The sequence below is a fragment of the Lagopus leucura genome, unplaced genomic scaffold (assembly GCF_019238085.1).
Source record: "Lagopus leucura isolate 7727_CA_CO unplaced genomic scaffold, USGS_WTPT01 Super-Scaffold_100002, whole genome shotgun sequence".
Taxonomy (NCBI): domain Eukaryota; kingdom Metazoa; phylum Chordata; class Aves; order Galliformes; family Phasianidae; genus Lagopus; species Lagopus leucura.
Window position 1 is genome coordinate 54,199,114 of NW_024962263.1, and position 15,611 is coordinate 54,214,724.

General features: G+C 40.6%; 1 protein-coding gene across 1 annotated transcript; it reads right to left on the bottom strand.

Moving 5' to 3' along the window:
• Positions 1-317: 317 nt before the first annotated feature.
• On the bottom strand, positions 318-15,272 carry BPNT2 (3'(2'), 5'-bisphosphate nucleotidase 2). The gene is made up of 5 exons (XM_042869667.1): positions 14,840-15,272; positions 5,182-5,341; positions 4,208-4,303; positions 2,191-2,352; positions 318-816 (listed from the first exon to the last, which is right to left on the bottom strand). Exons 1-5 carry the CDS (start codon positions 15,218-15,220, stop codon positions 545-547), a joined length of 1,071 nt encoding a protein of 356 aa, XP_042725601.1. The 5' UTR covers positions 15,221-15,272; the 3' UTR covers positions 318-544.
• Between the last annotated feature and the right edge of the window lie 339 nt (positions 15,273-15,611).

The window sequence follows — 15,611 nt, forward strand, 5'->3', positions numbered from 1 at the left end:
TTTGTGTCAATCTTCTTGTGCTTTCTGTTCAGGGGATAGAGAACACAGGGTCATCTTTCCTATTAGATTGTTTACAGTTATCAAACACCTACATAAATCAATCTTTGTTTCTACTTAATTCATTAAGGAGTCACTAAAACTACAGTAACATGATGTAAAAGTTTCCAAGCAATTCCTGTGAGAACTACTTCAGTTATTTTATGAATCAATTTGGATTTCTCTTTAATTCTCCTATGTTCACAACTATGTAACATATATGCTCCTTGAATGTAAGGACTGCGTGAAAATGGTCCAAAAGAAAAAAAAGACACGGAAACTGAGGTGTGAGGCAGTCAGTCCTCTTCCTACTTCTGCTTATTATTATTATTGTTGATTTTTTTTTTTAAATACCATCACTGAGAAAACCCAATGCATGATACAGTCCCCACATCCTCACCAAACTGCTTTGCTGTTCATCTTTCCCAGCAAGTTTTCAAACCTGCTTCTCTAGACAGAGCATCTGGAGGCTACAAAAGCATGACTTGTATTTCTCCATCAACCACATTTATTTGTGTGATGTTTTTTCCAGATCTGGAAGTTTTTCAATTAGTGCTTTATGGTCCATGTTGATACTGGCTATAAGTCCTCCCTCATTGCCATCTGAGCCAGTGTAACTAATTTCTTCACCCGTCAGAGTAGTCATGTGGCCACCCAATGCTCTCAACACTGCATTTCCAGCACATATGTCCCACTTCTTAATATAGGTGACATGGATATACACATCAGCTTCTTCTTGATTCTTTTCAGCCACGTCAAGGAGAGCCAGCACTTTGTAACCTACAATAATTGATCAGAATAAAAAAGTTAAACCACATTTTCCAATTCCACACAAAGGAAAAACCTAACAGTAACTGTTAATAACTTGCATATGCAAAATACAGGAAAGTGATGTCATGAAGCATATATCCTGCCAGTGCAGTACAACATTGAAAGCACCAATAAACCTGCCTGCCATCTGACCTATACAGAAAATTGAAATAAAAATCCCGTAAGAACAAAAAACACTTCCTCAAGATTCCTTTAGACAGACTTTACCTATGTGTTACATAGACTTATTTAGACACGTTAAAAGAAGTAAACTATAAACTCAAATACAGTTTTGCTCTTACATTCAAATATTTATTCCCTGATCACTATATTACAGTGAAGTCTACTTCTTTTTCTGGCTTTTTATTACAAGAAAGATGCATAGATATACACCACTCTTTGTCACAGCAACTTAGTCCAGGGCCATTTATGTCTATCATAGTACAAAGTTATTGCTTAAAATAGCATTCTTTTCTTTATTTTACAGAGATTTTTTATTTATTTATTTATTTTAATTTTTCAGCTATTCAACCAATCATTTTTGTTTTGCTAAACAATTTCTTCATTTGCAGAGTTAAGCCCAGGCCTAATATAATCAGCTGCACTTTCATCACCTCTGTCATAAGAAAATTGATTTACATTCACTGTCAAGAGCCTGAACAAGATCATCTTCTCTAGCTTTCCACATTAAAGACTTAAAAAGAAACATTTCTGTAAAATTCAAATTTTGTATGGATTTTGGAGATCTAAAAACATCCATTGCTTTACACTAGTGAAGCAATATAATGCACATATTTGCATTATGCCAGTAAAATGCAAAAGGATATTGCGTAAGGTTATGAAACATAGCTAAAAACTCCTCGGACTGAATACAGGACAGATAGCAATGGTCTTCAGTTACAACACTTTCCTATTTCCTGATGTAAATGAAAGCAATAGTATCAATCTTTAATGGCTTTTTCTTGTAACGCTGTCTAATTAATGTACTATTAGTTATCTAGGAACCAGATGATTCTCTTCCATGACTCTTTATTTGGTCACACATTCTTTTACCTTCCACAAAGGCATCAGCACTTTCAGTGAATGTATACCAATGTTCAACAGGACCAAAACAGAACACTCTGGTCCAGGGCTAGATACACACAAACTGCCTGAAGCAGGTTTGAATTCAGGCTTCTATAGTCACGAGATACTGTGTCACTACTGCAGAGCGCTTGCTTCTGGGAACATGAACAAAAGAGGAGAAAGAACTCATGTCACACTTATTTCCTTTTGTCTAATAATGGCTACCCCTTCAAATAGTTTGAAAGCAATAAAATTGATAGAACGTTTAAAGAACCAAACCTGCTCCTCCAGCGGGGATTATCACAGTCTTATTTCCAAAAGTCTGCCGTGCAACCTGCTCCACTTTTCCTGCATGGGAGCGTGATACAATAATCCTTGGAGTCTTGTCATTGTAGAAGGAACGAGCTTTTACATTTGACCCACCATCCACCATTGCCCAGGCTACAAGAGAAACACAAATGCCACTAAGCTTTATGAAAAGCTCTCTGTTAAGCATACAGATAAAAGAACACTCTTTGGAGAAGACTGAAGCGACTCAGTTATCCTCCGTAAGAGCAAAATTTAGGATTGACTGAGGGAAGTCCACACGTGCACAGAAGCATAAAAGAAAAAGAAACAGCTCCACACACACAGCTTTGTGCTTATGGACTACTCCTATGTCATGCTTTCAAGCGCACAATAAGGCGGAAAAAATCCCAAAAATAGCTTGCAACTGAAAAATCATTAAAGTTAGAAGACATTTCTGAGGCAGATCTAGATCCAATTTTTCCTCAAACAATTCTTCAGTAAAAACCAAAAACATTCTTCAGTAAAAACCAAAAACGACCCTTCAAAAAAGACAGCAAAAATGTTACCTTATGTTCTACTGCTACAAAGGATAATCATACTAAAGAAGGAAGTGAAAACATTTGATAGTGCATTTTGGAGGACTGGTTTTATTATACGCAACCTACTACTTATTTCATCATGCAATTCAAAGCCAAGCTTCGTAGGTGGCATCTCCTAACCATTAATTTGACATTTACTTAGCAGACTAACCAGCAATTGCATCTCAGTAGAGGACCACATTGTACAGCAACAGACTGAGCTGTGTGTAATGACAACAGTGACTTTTTCATTGCTTTGTATTGGTGTGGTACTATTAGGAACAATTCTACTCACAACATGCTGTTACTTCCAGCTTGGAAAATGAAAACTCTTCACACAGAATGACAGAATTAATTGCATTTCATCTGACGCCAAGTCTGAACATGTCAGACTTTTTTAAACAAGTTAAATCCTCAAGATTACAGTGCTGAAAAACATTTATTTACATACAAGTTGATACTTAGAAAATACAATCCAATAAGCCCTTCAGGATTCTTAAAGAATACCAAAACATAGCACATACTTAAACAACATAGCTTAATGGAAAACACTGCTTGTTGGACTGCATGATCTTAGAGGTCTTTTCCAATCTTGGAAAATTCTATCATTCTATGACTGGTAATCAGGTTCATATTTAAAGAAGGTAAAATGTTTAGATCAAAATATTAAGTGTTCAAAAAGCACAAAAGAGAACAAAATTCATACATTAAGTCACTTCTTGCACAGGAACTACTACATAACTTCACAACTCTAGAGGTCAGTATTGCCTAAGGAAAAAACAAGAAGAGAAATTCTTTCAAGCGTATACTATATGAGATGTGAACACTAAAACTACTTTGAAGCATTCAGAAGTACACATGGCCACAGAGTGCCAAATGTGAACTTATCTTCACTGATACCTCATTAGTACTAATGACTTAATTAGGCCAGGAATATGCCTTAATAAAACACGTCAGATACTCAATAAGGCCACCTTAGACAGTCTTGCCTGATACATAGGAACAGTTGCCATTAAGATCTTTCATTTATCTCTGGATGTAATTTCACAGACCCAAGTTCTGCTGCAGTTCTGTCAAAGACAATTAGCACATACAAGACCAGTCATAATGTATATAGGTTTCATTTTCTTTGGTTTCCTACAAGCACTCCTATTGAAGAAATCTTAATTGTTAAACATATTTTCCATTAGTTTTTGTTTTTTTATTTATTCATTTGTTTTAAATGCATCATTTTTATATTAAACAGAGATAGCATTTTCCTTTGGGGCCTCACAGCACACTGACAGCTCTGGATCCAAGGTCTGCAGTGCTGTTCTTTTGCACTCAAGTATTATTTTCCTCATTTATATCCAGAGATTTTCTCTCAAACATCGAATTTTAGTTAACACTATGACAGAAGAGATCAGAAACATACAAAGGGATAAAGATACCTGTATATGCCGAGAATGGCTTATGTATCACTCCTATTACTGGTTTCCCATTTACAGCCACACAAACCATTGTTGTGACATACTGCCGAAGATCCTCTGTGGGCAAAATGAAAGGAAGAAAGTTCACGGACAGATGTTCAGAATGCAGGAAAAAAGCAGGTTAGACATGATATAAACACTGCTCTTTGAAGACTAGCCTACTTTCTAACTGGTACAATTACATAACTTTGTTTCATCTTCAAATAACTTTGTAGATAGCAAAAGATTTTACAGGCTCCCAGTTCCCCAGCAGTTTTTCTTCTTCAGTACATGTACCTTGTGCTCATACTAGAGCCACTGCTAGTAATTATCTTATGTAGTGTGTATCTTCATAGAATCTGTGCTCTTAAATTCTCCCTTCTGTGCCCCATACTCTATCTTCTATAGTTTCAAAGCTGAAACATTCAAACACTGAAGAACATTCACCTTATAAGTGATTGTATCAATAGAATATTCAGCTACCATTTCAGTTGTATTGCCTTAAGCTGCTTAAGCGACATCTTAAAACATACGAAAAAGAGAGACTGAATTATATATCCTTTTCAAAAGTCGGAAACAAGAAGTCATTTTAATCAAGTTAAATATATTCATTTATTCTTTCCTTTACAGAAAGGAACAAAAAAATTCTGAGCTTAGTGTTATCACAGTAATAACCGAAATCAAGACATGCAATACCAGCAGAACCTGTAAGTGGCATTACCATCTATTTTAGTAATTACTTTGTTGCAAAGAATTCCTCGGTTATTTCAGAATTGGAATGCATAAAAGTAATGCTATGGTGTGACAGCTATACAGATTTCATTATAAAAATGTGCTCAGTGTAACACATCAGCTTTGATAGAGCACACTCTAAACACGTATCAGTATTTAGAGATGCCACTTTAAATACTTACCATTTTGCCTTTAGTAAAAAGACAAACATTAGAATTACACACCTGTGTACTCTTGTGTAGCATCTAATGGATCAATCCAGACAGTAACACTTTCTGCTGGAACCTCTTTAGGCTGTATTTTTTCTTTTATATCTTCAGGAATATTGCGATCCCAAGAGACTGTCTCCTGATCAGTTGTATCAACACGTTCCTCAGAGTTTATCTACGATAAGAAAACAAAAGCAGGTGCATTAATTTATCAGATGCAGCAACTGTAGAAGTGGACTAGTTAGAAAATCTTGTATGCATCTGTTTCTCCCTTCACCTCAAACTACAACAGCACACACTGGTCATTTTTTAGCAACTGACAAGTTGCTAACATCATGTTACAAGTAATGAAAAATCACAATACACAGTTTTATCGTGAACCACACCACAGTTGGACGCCATAATTCTGACTTCAACTCTTCCTATGGAGTGTTCCCATTGTAAGAATTCTATCTTTTACTCAGAATTTAAATGCAGTTGCGTCAAAGATACAAGCAGAATATTCAGTTCAGGATGCTTGTACACTATACAGCCACAGTGGACATCTAATACTGTATTTACACTGATCAGTAAACAAAGATTCAAGTGTACAATTATTATCAGTACTTTGCAGACTGTAGTATGACACGTGGGATTAAGAATCCTAGGTTATATTCCTGCTTCAGGGATTGAATAATGACTAGCAATATAAGCAGCTCAACTGGATGTAACCTTTACACAGCTGTCAGATGTGTTTTATTTTATAAACAAGTCAGTAACATTCCTCATCTGTCTTTAGGGTAGATTAGGCCAAGAAACTAAGATAACCTAGAAATAACATTTATAAACAGCAGTTAATAATATTTAACCTTGTTGTCACTTGCTGTCTAGCCTACTGAATTTTATTCTTGAACACAGAGTGTTACATAGAACCACAGAATTAAATCCCTCACAGGCAGTGATATCTTTCATCAGATCAAGCTGCCTGAGCCCCATCCAACCAAATCCTGAATGCCTCCAGAGACAGGGCATCCACAACTCTTCTGAACGTGTGCCTCACCACTCCCTAAGAATTTCTTCCTAACACCCAACTTAAATCTCCTCTTTTAGCTTAAAGCTGTTCCCTCTTGTTCTATCACTACCTGCCAGTCTGAAAAGTCAATCTCCCTCCTATTTATAAGCTCCCATCAAGTACTGGAGGGCTACAGTGAAGTCTCCCCGGCACTTTCCCTTTTCTAGGCTGAACAAGCCCACCTCCCTCAGCCTGCCTTCATAGGAGAGGTGCTCCAGCCTTTTGATCACCTTTGTAGCCCTCCTTTGGGCCTGCTCCAACAGCTCCATGTCTTTCTTGTGCTGGTGGCCCTGAATGCAATACTCCAGATGGGGACACAGAAGGGCAAACCAGGAGACGATCTCCTCCCCTGTTGACCATCCCTTTTTTGATGCAGATCAGGGTACAGTTGGCTTTCCAGGCTGCAAGCTCACACTGTTGGCTCATGTCAAGCTTTTTATCCATCAACAACCACGGGTTTGTCTCCATAGGGACATTCTAAATCCACTTGTCCCAGTCCACACACTGATAGTGGAGACAGCCCATTTCAGAACAGAGATCAGAGCTCTGTACGTTAGTGCAAATCACAACCCCATTCTGCTGAAGGGATGAACATTCTGCAAAACCCAGTACTGTAATTTCAGCTGAAGTAGTAAGACAGCTTTGAATCACAACAGATTCATCTGACACAGAATACTGTACATAATGATATCTTACACTACAAAACATATGCCCCCACAGTTCCTCATGCAGGGTTACACAGGTCAACCTGCCTCAGTTCACACTTACTAGCTTACTACAATTTCACGCATGGTTTACAGGAGAGCTGTAATATAACTGAACAAAGGTAATGCCAAACAGAATTCAGATAAATTCAACTCATTTCCTTTTAGCACCTCAGTTACATCAGGAGACTGGTACTTCTTTGTTCTTTCTACTGACAGTAAAAAGGAAGGCACTATCACTGTGCCTTTCATGCTTTAGCCTATAAGAAGCCTTCAGCAATGCATCAGTCCACTAATTATTCATTAGAACAATGAAGCTTGTTGCTCAGATGTGTTTTTTAAATGCCTAAGTGTACTCAACTTGGACTTTTAAGACATTCCAGAATATCAGAAAAGCCTGTTTAGAGGCAAGCTAAATCGAATGTAATTCTAAAATGATTTTCTTTATTGATTAGTTCTGATGTCCAGCCATGTCAAAATGTCAAGCAGACATGGGATGCGAGGTGTCTACCACTTACAGCCACCTATTTCACCTTATTGACTACAGAAGGAGTCTGCAATCATATTAGCTTGGATCCAGATATCTAACTGCTAAAGCAGATGAATATCCTTTAACTAAACAAAATTATTATAGATGTCACAGATAAGTGACACTGAAAAACAATGAAAATAAAGAAGTGATCAGATTAGGTCAGGCTGAATGGGTCTCTGAGCAACCTGATGTAGCTGTAGATGTCCCTGTCTTTGTATGGGAGCTGGGCTAAGTAACTTTTAAAAGACCCTTCCAACTCAAATCATTCTTTAATTCTGCATTTGAATATAACAGACTTTGTATCAGTAGGATTTTCACTGAATTTACTTGACAAGTAAAGACACAACACATCTCAGCTGTAACAGATTATTAGCAAAGGGTTAAAGGCCATCTTGTTCAAGAGGACTGAAAAATAAAGAAGCAAGCAAAACTTCAACATCTCCAGCCACATGTCATAGCTGTCTTTTCATGTAAAACCAGTATTTGAAGCACTACACGCCAAGCAGAACCCTTGAAGTTGCCATGACATTTACAAATTAAACATCTGTCATTGTACGATCAACCTGATGATTGTGTTTTTCCCAGGGGGAACCATTCTGCAGAGTCAAAACAAGTAGCTCCACAGACTTGGCAGGCTCAACACAACCTCCAGGCAGTTCAAGTTCTGCTATAGCATATCAGGCACCTCTATAAGAAATTGCATTTTAACAAGAAAAGAAAAAAACTGGCAACAAAATATATTTCCTCAATAGAATGCAGAACAAAGGCTGCTTCCAAAAAAGTTACTAGAGTTGGAATCAATCCTATAAAAAGGAAAGAAATCTCTCGTTACACTTGTTATTTCATTACAGTAAAATTAGAGATTTGCACAGTAATAGTTGCTGAGATTTTTGGTTTCAAAGGCTAAGTTCTGGAATTAAAATGCTAGCCCAGCTGATATGAAGTACTGCGTTGCATCTTTGGAATTAAAGACACCTCCAATGCCAAATCCCATATCCACATGTGGCTGATGGTGCTGAGGATGTGGCAGTGTGAACTTCATGACTTGCATCTTTCTTTCTCTGAGATGCACCAGAGATCTCGCCCAGAGGCTGAGGAATCTCCTTCTTTGTGATATTCAGAAGCTACCTGACCATGGGCCTGGCATCCTACTCTGGGTGTCCTTACTTGAGCAGGGCTTGAGCCAGAAGGACCCTAAGGTCCCTTCTAGCCTCGGCTATTCTGTGATTCTCTGCAAGTATCTAAAAGGTACTGTTTTCAGAGAAACACCTACTACTTAAAAAATTGTGTAACCCATGATGTTGCAGCATTTATATTGCTAGTGCAGTCTCTTGCAACAGTCATAACTAATCTGCCAGAAAAAACAGTGGAAAAAAAAGATAGCAGTGCTGTGGTCGTATAGACCCCGTGACACTAGCTCCCTTTTCTGCTCTTCCTCTGCAAGCCACCTGAAAGAAACAGTCATCTGGGTCACTCACTCTTCTACCAGTATTACCATTTATTCTGCATCCTCGGCTGAATACAAGTCATAGGCCACGCAGAAACTCACAGCCATTCCACCACCTGCATATACTAAATTTATTTATTGTTATGAAACTGTATTATAGGTCTGTATAATAATGTTGCCTTACAGAGAATCACCAGTCCTTAGTACTGAGAACTTTTCTTCTTTAAATATAAGAGATTATACCAGGAAAACGTGCCTTTGTATTAATATGATGGCACATTTTACTGCTTGATGTTGAGTTCCTACCTGCCATTCCTATTTGCTGGAAGCCTCCAAAGGCTGTGACCTTAAATTTCAACCTTTTCTGAAGCGATATGGATACACAGTTGACTAAACTGCCAAGTCTTCATCTATGGTAGATTAACAACCACAATGCTAAATGCTTTAGCCAAAGTTTATTCCAGCAAGATACTCTCAAACTGTTAACATACCTAACTATAAAGTTGCAAGTTTCTACACTTGCTATCACCTACTCTTAAGAGTTAGATTTAAATAGCAATCCATCTTACATATGTGCTTATTCCTGAAAGTCTTTTAGATCCCCATCTGGTAATAAAGTGCTCTCAGTTCCAAATCTTGATGTTTTTTTATTAGTAATAGGAAACAATTACTATTCCACTCAACATAAACAAGACAGTTCAGGTAACAACAAGATGTATTCATATTCTGACTTGTGAATTTACAATTCCAAGTACAATAGTTCAAGAACAGAGTGATCAGCTGAATGGGTAACTCCTGTGATTCAAACAGGAACATGAAACAAAATGCCTAAAGACCCAGATGAAGCAGCACACAGGAACATCAGCAAAACACTAACAGGTTCTTGACTTCACTTTTCTATTTTCTTAGGGCATTAGCTCTGCTTAACAGACACAGTCAACTCGTCAGTCATTACGCAATGTGTGCCTTACACACACTTAAGATTCAAACTGAACTTGGCCATTTGTATTCAAGTGATTCAAGTGATCAGTTACTTGGTTAGGCTTCAGAAGAGCATTCAGAGGAGAAAAGTTCCCTCAGCAGCCTTTGAGCTCCTCCATTTACGGAAGCTTCCCTTGCACAGCCACACATGTCCCACCATCACCACCCAGCTCTGAGAAGGGACATACTCCCACACACTGGAGGCTGGGCTCTTTCACCTTTGTTTGATCAGTTGCTGACTTCTCCCTCAATTGTACCAGAGGGCAAAGCTGCCTCATTTTCTTGCATCCTGACTTACAATGAATAGAAGTTGGTAAAAATAGCAGAAATACAACAGAGGAAATTGCACCGATCACAGGAGTTACACCTGTTAAAACAACTAAAACCTAAGAACAATAAAAGCAATAAAACGTCACTCCCTCGTTAGTCCACAAATTGTTTCACTAAATTGAAGAATTCACATTCACAGTTCTGCACAGACAGAAGTTCAACAGAAAGAAAGGAATGACAGGCTTGCTGTAAGTGCCACAGCACCACTTGTCAACCTAAGACCCCAGCCACGCAGGAGCAGAGAACAGCACGTACACAGCAGCTCCAAGGAGCTCTGTGCTCTGTGAGGCACTGCACCAGCACAGAGCTCCAGGTGCTCAGCTGACAGACCAGACAGCCCTGCTGCAAGCACAGTGCTACTGGTAATTATACCTGCAAAGATAAGATCACAGAGTCTGTTACCATGAAGTTGGGGGTTTAATTTCATTTTGGGTACAGACTCAGCAAGAGTCAACGAGCATCAGGTAAAACCCATATTAAAAAGTGTATGCTCAGCCAACACCTACTGATGAGAATACAGATTAACATTCATGCTTCTTGCTTTACTTACAAATATGCTTGTAATCACTATGATCATGATGGCCAAAAGAATGTCAACTTTCTTAAAGCCCTAAGAACTAAGAATGCCTTTCTTCCAACACGAAGAAACAAATTACTGTGTTTACGCTGGAGAGCACCGAAACCCTTCTAAAATCTAAGTAGCATTTTGTTCTTAAGATCTAGTCCTTTGACATACCTATCTTACTCCACTGAATTAGTTATCAGATGCAGAGCTTGCCATCTTAGGCCCGGAAAAGAGAAGGCTCCTGATTGTGGCCTTTCAGTACCTAAAGGGGAGCTACAGGAAAGAAGAGGACAGACTCTTTAGCAGGGTCTATGGTGATAGTACAAGGGGAAATGGCTTCAAGCTTAAAAAGGGTACATTTACTCAAGGTACATGTATTTTTATTTTATTTTATTTTTAAACAGTGAAGGCGGTAAGGCACTGGAACAGGCTGCCCATAGAGATGGCAAATGTCCCGTCCCTGGAGACATTCAAGGGTAGGCTCTGGGCAACCTGATCTAACTATGCATGTCCCTGTTCACTGCAGGGGAGTTAGACTAAATGACCTTGAAGAGCCCCTTCCAGCTCTAAGGATTCCATGATTCTACTCTATTCTAAATAGATAAAAGAACCATTAGGTTCAGGGCAGCGTCAAGACCAATGAAAAGATGCTTAAAGGGAAAGGCTGGGAAGAGAAGACTTGATTTCCATTACAGTCACAATAAACCAAGAAGAAAATAAGGGTATTTCTTTGCTCGATATTCAATATTCAGAAAACAAGACATACAGCTGGCACAACTACAGAGAAAAAATATCAAAGTACTGGTCAAAAATAAGCACAAACTGCCTAAGGAGGGGGAGAGATCATTTGAGTTAGCAAGACTGAAATCTGCATCCTGTGAAAGTCATGGCAGTGTAGTGCAGAAGCAAAAAAGCAGAACTATGTGTGCCACTTTAAAACTGGCTTTTTCAATGTGAGAACAGGACTTTGGCCAAAGCTCACATTTAAGGAGAATGCACCTCCCTAGTAAATCATTCCCACCCCTTTGTGCAAGTACACTGTTCCTTCTGATGTGTTGATGCAGCCTGTCAGTAGGGCCGCAATGCAAAGTGAAGCATTTAAGTATTCTTAAAGTGTTACTTATTTTACACTTTTTACCTTGGATGCATTCAGATATCAAGTTTCCAACACCAACTTCCACACAGGCAGCACTGTTAAAACAGAAAACCCTGACATGTAGTGCTCAGATAAACTCTTGTAGTGGGTAATGCTAATGAAACTCCTGAACAAGTCATCTGTTCAAACAGAGCAGATCTTCCAGGCAGAGCATATCCAGGATTCTTGACAGTTTCCAACTGGATTTGGAATCATAGGTTCTCCTCTCCACTCGCTCCATCCTTTACCAGGGCTGGCTTGAGCATCACTTCAAAGCCTTCACCCAGTTCCCAAAGCCAGTCCTTATTTCACAAATGCTGGGCAAGGAGTAAGTTGAGCTGCACGGAGAAACAACCCAAAAACCAAACAGTGAAGTAACCCAGAAAAGGTAAATAAGTAAAGTAGAAAGAATCAGAAGAGATGATTTTAGCTGGATCAGACCCCTGAGTACTTCTTAGCATGACAAGCAAATAGAAGAAGACAACATTGCTGAGGATAAATCTCAAGCCTGTGGCTGCAGTTGAAGACTTTATCAAGAGAAACCATTGTGCATATTTGACCATGAAATGCATTTTGAAGTCACCTGCACACAAGCTTCATAGGAGATGCAAATTTTCACTGCTTGCACTTGACTGCACTGAGACAACCCTGGCCAATATCTGAGTTAGAAAGGACTTGCCACCTGCCCGTGCCTTTTGTTGGGGGGTATAGCAACAATACACAGTACTGTTCCATTTCCCATGCAGTCATAAAACTGAATTGATCTGTTGCTCTTCTGTTTCATCCAACCTTGCTGCAACAGGTTTTAAATGCAAATACATATATTTGTATCAAACAAAACTGGAGATGTAAGCAGTGGAGTTACACTGTAAATGAAAACAGCATTACTTGCAAAACATTTTCTTTATGTATTAATCATTTTTCCCCTCTTCTTCCCCTCAAATTTTGATACATATATATACATATATTTTCAAATCACAACTAAATGAATTGTGAGAATCCTCCCAGATTTATTCCAGCTTCCACATGTGAAGGTCTAGCTCTTCCTATATTCTCTTAATAACCACTCCCTCCCTAGAAGAAGTTCTACTTCAGACAGACTGCACATTTTGTGCTCTGCCAAGCAGCATGATACAGGACATCCACGACTGCTCACTGACTTCGGTTTATTTCAGTCAAATGACTTCTCCCCATAGTTATTTTTAAACATTGGAAAGCCACAATTTATCATGAGCTTAACGTTGAGATACCCGTTAAGCTTAGGGCTTCCATGATGCAAGTAAATCAGTATTTTGCTTTACTCACAAACTTTGTTGAATTCTTTCAGTTTTTGTGTGACTGTTCTTTTGTTACCACTGTCTTCTTGAGCAAAAATAGAGAAGGGTTTCTATTTTACTTGAGCAACATTCTTTATGCCGGAGTGTCCGTCTGTACTTGGAGATAAGGCTGCGGCCTTATTGCTTCACATGAAAGATGTCTCAGAAAAACTTCATATCGTTATCAACACAAATTACAGTTCTATTCCGTAAACAGTAGGAATTTAAAATAGAGGATGCAAGAGGTACACAACAGAATTACTGATGAAGATGATCTTGTCTTCACACCTGAAAATTTTGTACTGTAACATGCAAATAGTTTAAAAAAAAAAAAAAAAAAAAAAAAAAAGAAAAGGCTTAAATTGGAAGGGACCTCAAAGATCATTCAGTTCCAATCGTCCTGCTGTGCACAGGGTTGCCAACCACTAAATCAGGCACCAGATCAGGTTGCTCAGAGCCCCATCCAAATTGGCCTTATACACCTTCAGGGATGGGGCATCCACAAGGTACCCCTCTGTGCCAGAGCCTCACCAGTTCAGCATGCTACAGCCTGAGACAGCATGTTTTACCAACATACACAGTTTGGTAGATATTTCTTACATACCTAATGAAAGAAGGTGTTATCATTCAGATCATATACTTCAAATATCCCAGAGATGACTTGTCAGAGTTAGAAACATTAAATCAGCTGAAGGATTTGTCAAACTCTCTATTCCTCATCCTCTTAAACTCTCAAGCTCATTCAATCTAACGGAGTAGAGAACCGGGGAGAAGATAAAGTCATACACCTGAATTTTACCCGGTTCTGGGATGTATATAAATGTGATTGATTTCAGAATTTGTGAACATATCTGTGCTTTAGGGAGTACCATCAGTTTTTGAAGGATAGCAGAAAATGCTATCTACTTGGAAAATACAGCAAAACACTGTTTTCAAGCATGGAAAGCTCAATATTCATGTCCTTCAAAGAGAAAAGACCCATGTCAGACCGTCACCTGAGAGGGGCACACACAGGCAGCCACACACAGAGCAAGCACTGCACCAAGCTCTAATCCCAAAGCAAATCCCCAGCCTTCAGTTAACACAGAAAGCCTTTATACCTACACAAAGGCAATCCCTCCTCCTACAAAGGGGTCAAAATGCGTTACTTTCAGCAGCCACATAGTCACACCATAACAATCCGGGACTTTTCCTTCAACACAGAGTTTCTTAAGGCAGCTTGTCGCTGACAGACAAACCATTCACCTTCAGAGCACGGCCTGAAGGCGTGCCAATACTCTTGTAGAGAAAGATGAAGAACTTAACAACTCCACATCAACAATCCATCAATCTGATGGTTTCACAGTGAATGTGGTCCGTACAGCACTTTACGAAGAGACACACACCCAAAGGACCCTCTAACCAGGCACTGAAAACCGACTAAATGCCTGCTTACAGGAGCTAGAAGGGCTTGGATCTCCTCACTCTCCCAACCCCTTCCTCCCACTCACGATGAGGTGGCACCCGCCACAAAGTCAACCACGAAAAGAAGCGCGTTTCCTGCGCCCCGTCCCCAGCCGGACGCCGACACGTGTCGCTCCCCGAGCGGCGGCTGCACGCAGCACCCACCTACCTGCACGGCGGGGAAGGCGGCCCTCAGCAGGTGGAACATGCGGCGGTTGGACAGCAGGTCGCCGCTCGTCAGCTTCTCCTCGGCCCCCTCCCGCGTCTTCCCCTTGGCCTTTTCGTTAAGCACGTTGCCATCGCGGACCCGCCGCACCTCCACGCCGCCCCGCACGGCCGCCAGCACAGACACGGCCAGCAGCTCCCGCAGGTCCACGTTGGCCGCCGAACCGCGGGATCCCTCGGGTCCGCCCGCCGCCGGCTCGCTCAGCATGAAGAAGGCGAAGCGGCCGGCCAGGAATCCAGAGTAGAGATGGTAGAGGACACCCAGCCCCAGCAGGCAGAACACGGCCATGCCGAGCGGGGAGAGGCGGATCCCCATGGGCGCCATGGCCGGGCGCAGCGGGGCGGTGCCGGGCACTCACTGCGGCCCCATGGCTCGGCTCGCTCCGCCGCGGCGGGGCCGGCCGGCTCCAGCTCCCAGCGGGCTGGGGCGGAGCGGAGCCTGTCTGTATCCGGGTCAGGGGGGGGCGGGGCGCCGTCGTGAGCACTGAGCATGTCTCGGCGGCCGACCGGGGCTGGGGTTTTGCTGTGGGATCGCCTGTGGGGGTCGAGAGGAGGGAGCGGTGGGGTGTGTTGTGCACCTATACTCATACTGACTTGTGTTTCTTGGAGGTGTTAAGCTTTTGGAATCATAGAATCACTGAGGTTGGAAAAGACCTCTGACTTTGTCCGGTCCGGCCATCAGCTCAATACCACCGTACCTGGTAACCATAGAATCA

Coding starts and splice junctions, on each gene's coding strand:
- BPNT2 (XM_042869667.1), bottom strand. CDS start 15,220: ATGGCGCCCATGGGGATCCGCCTCTCCCCGCTCGGCATGGCCGTGTTC. Junction 5,342..14,839: donor CCGCCTTCCCCGCCGTGCAG/GTAGGTGGGTGC, acceptor TTCTTATCGTAG/ATAAACTCTGAGGAACGTGT. Junction 817..2,190: donor AATCCCCGCTGGAGGAGCAG/GTTTGGTTCTTT, acceptor CAATTATTGTAG/GTTACAAAGTGCTGGCTCTC.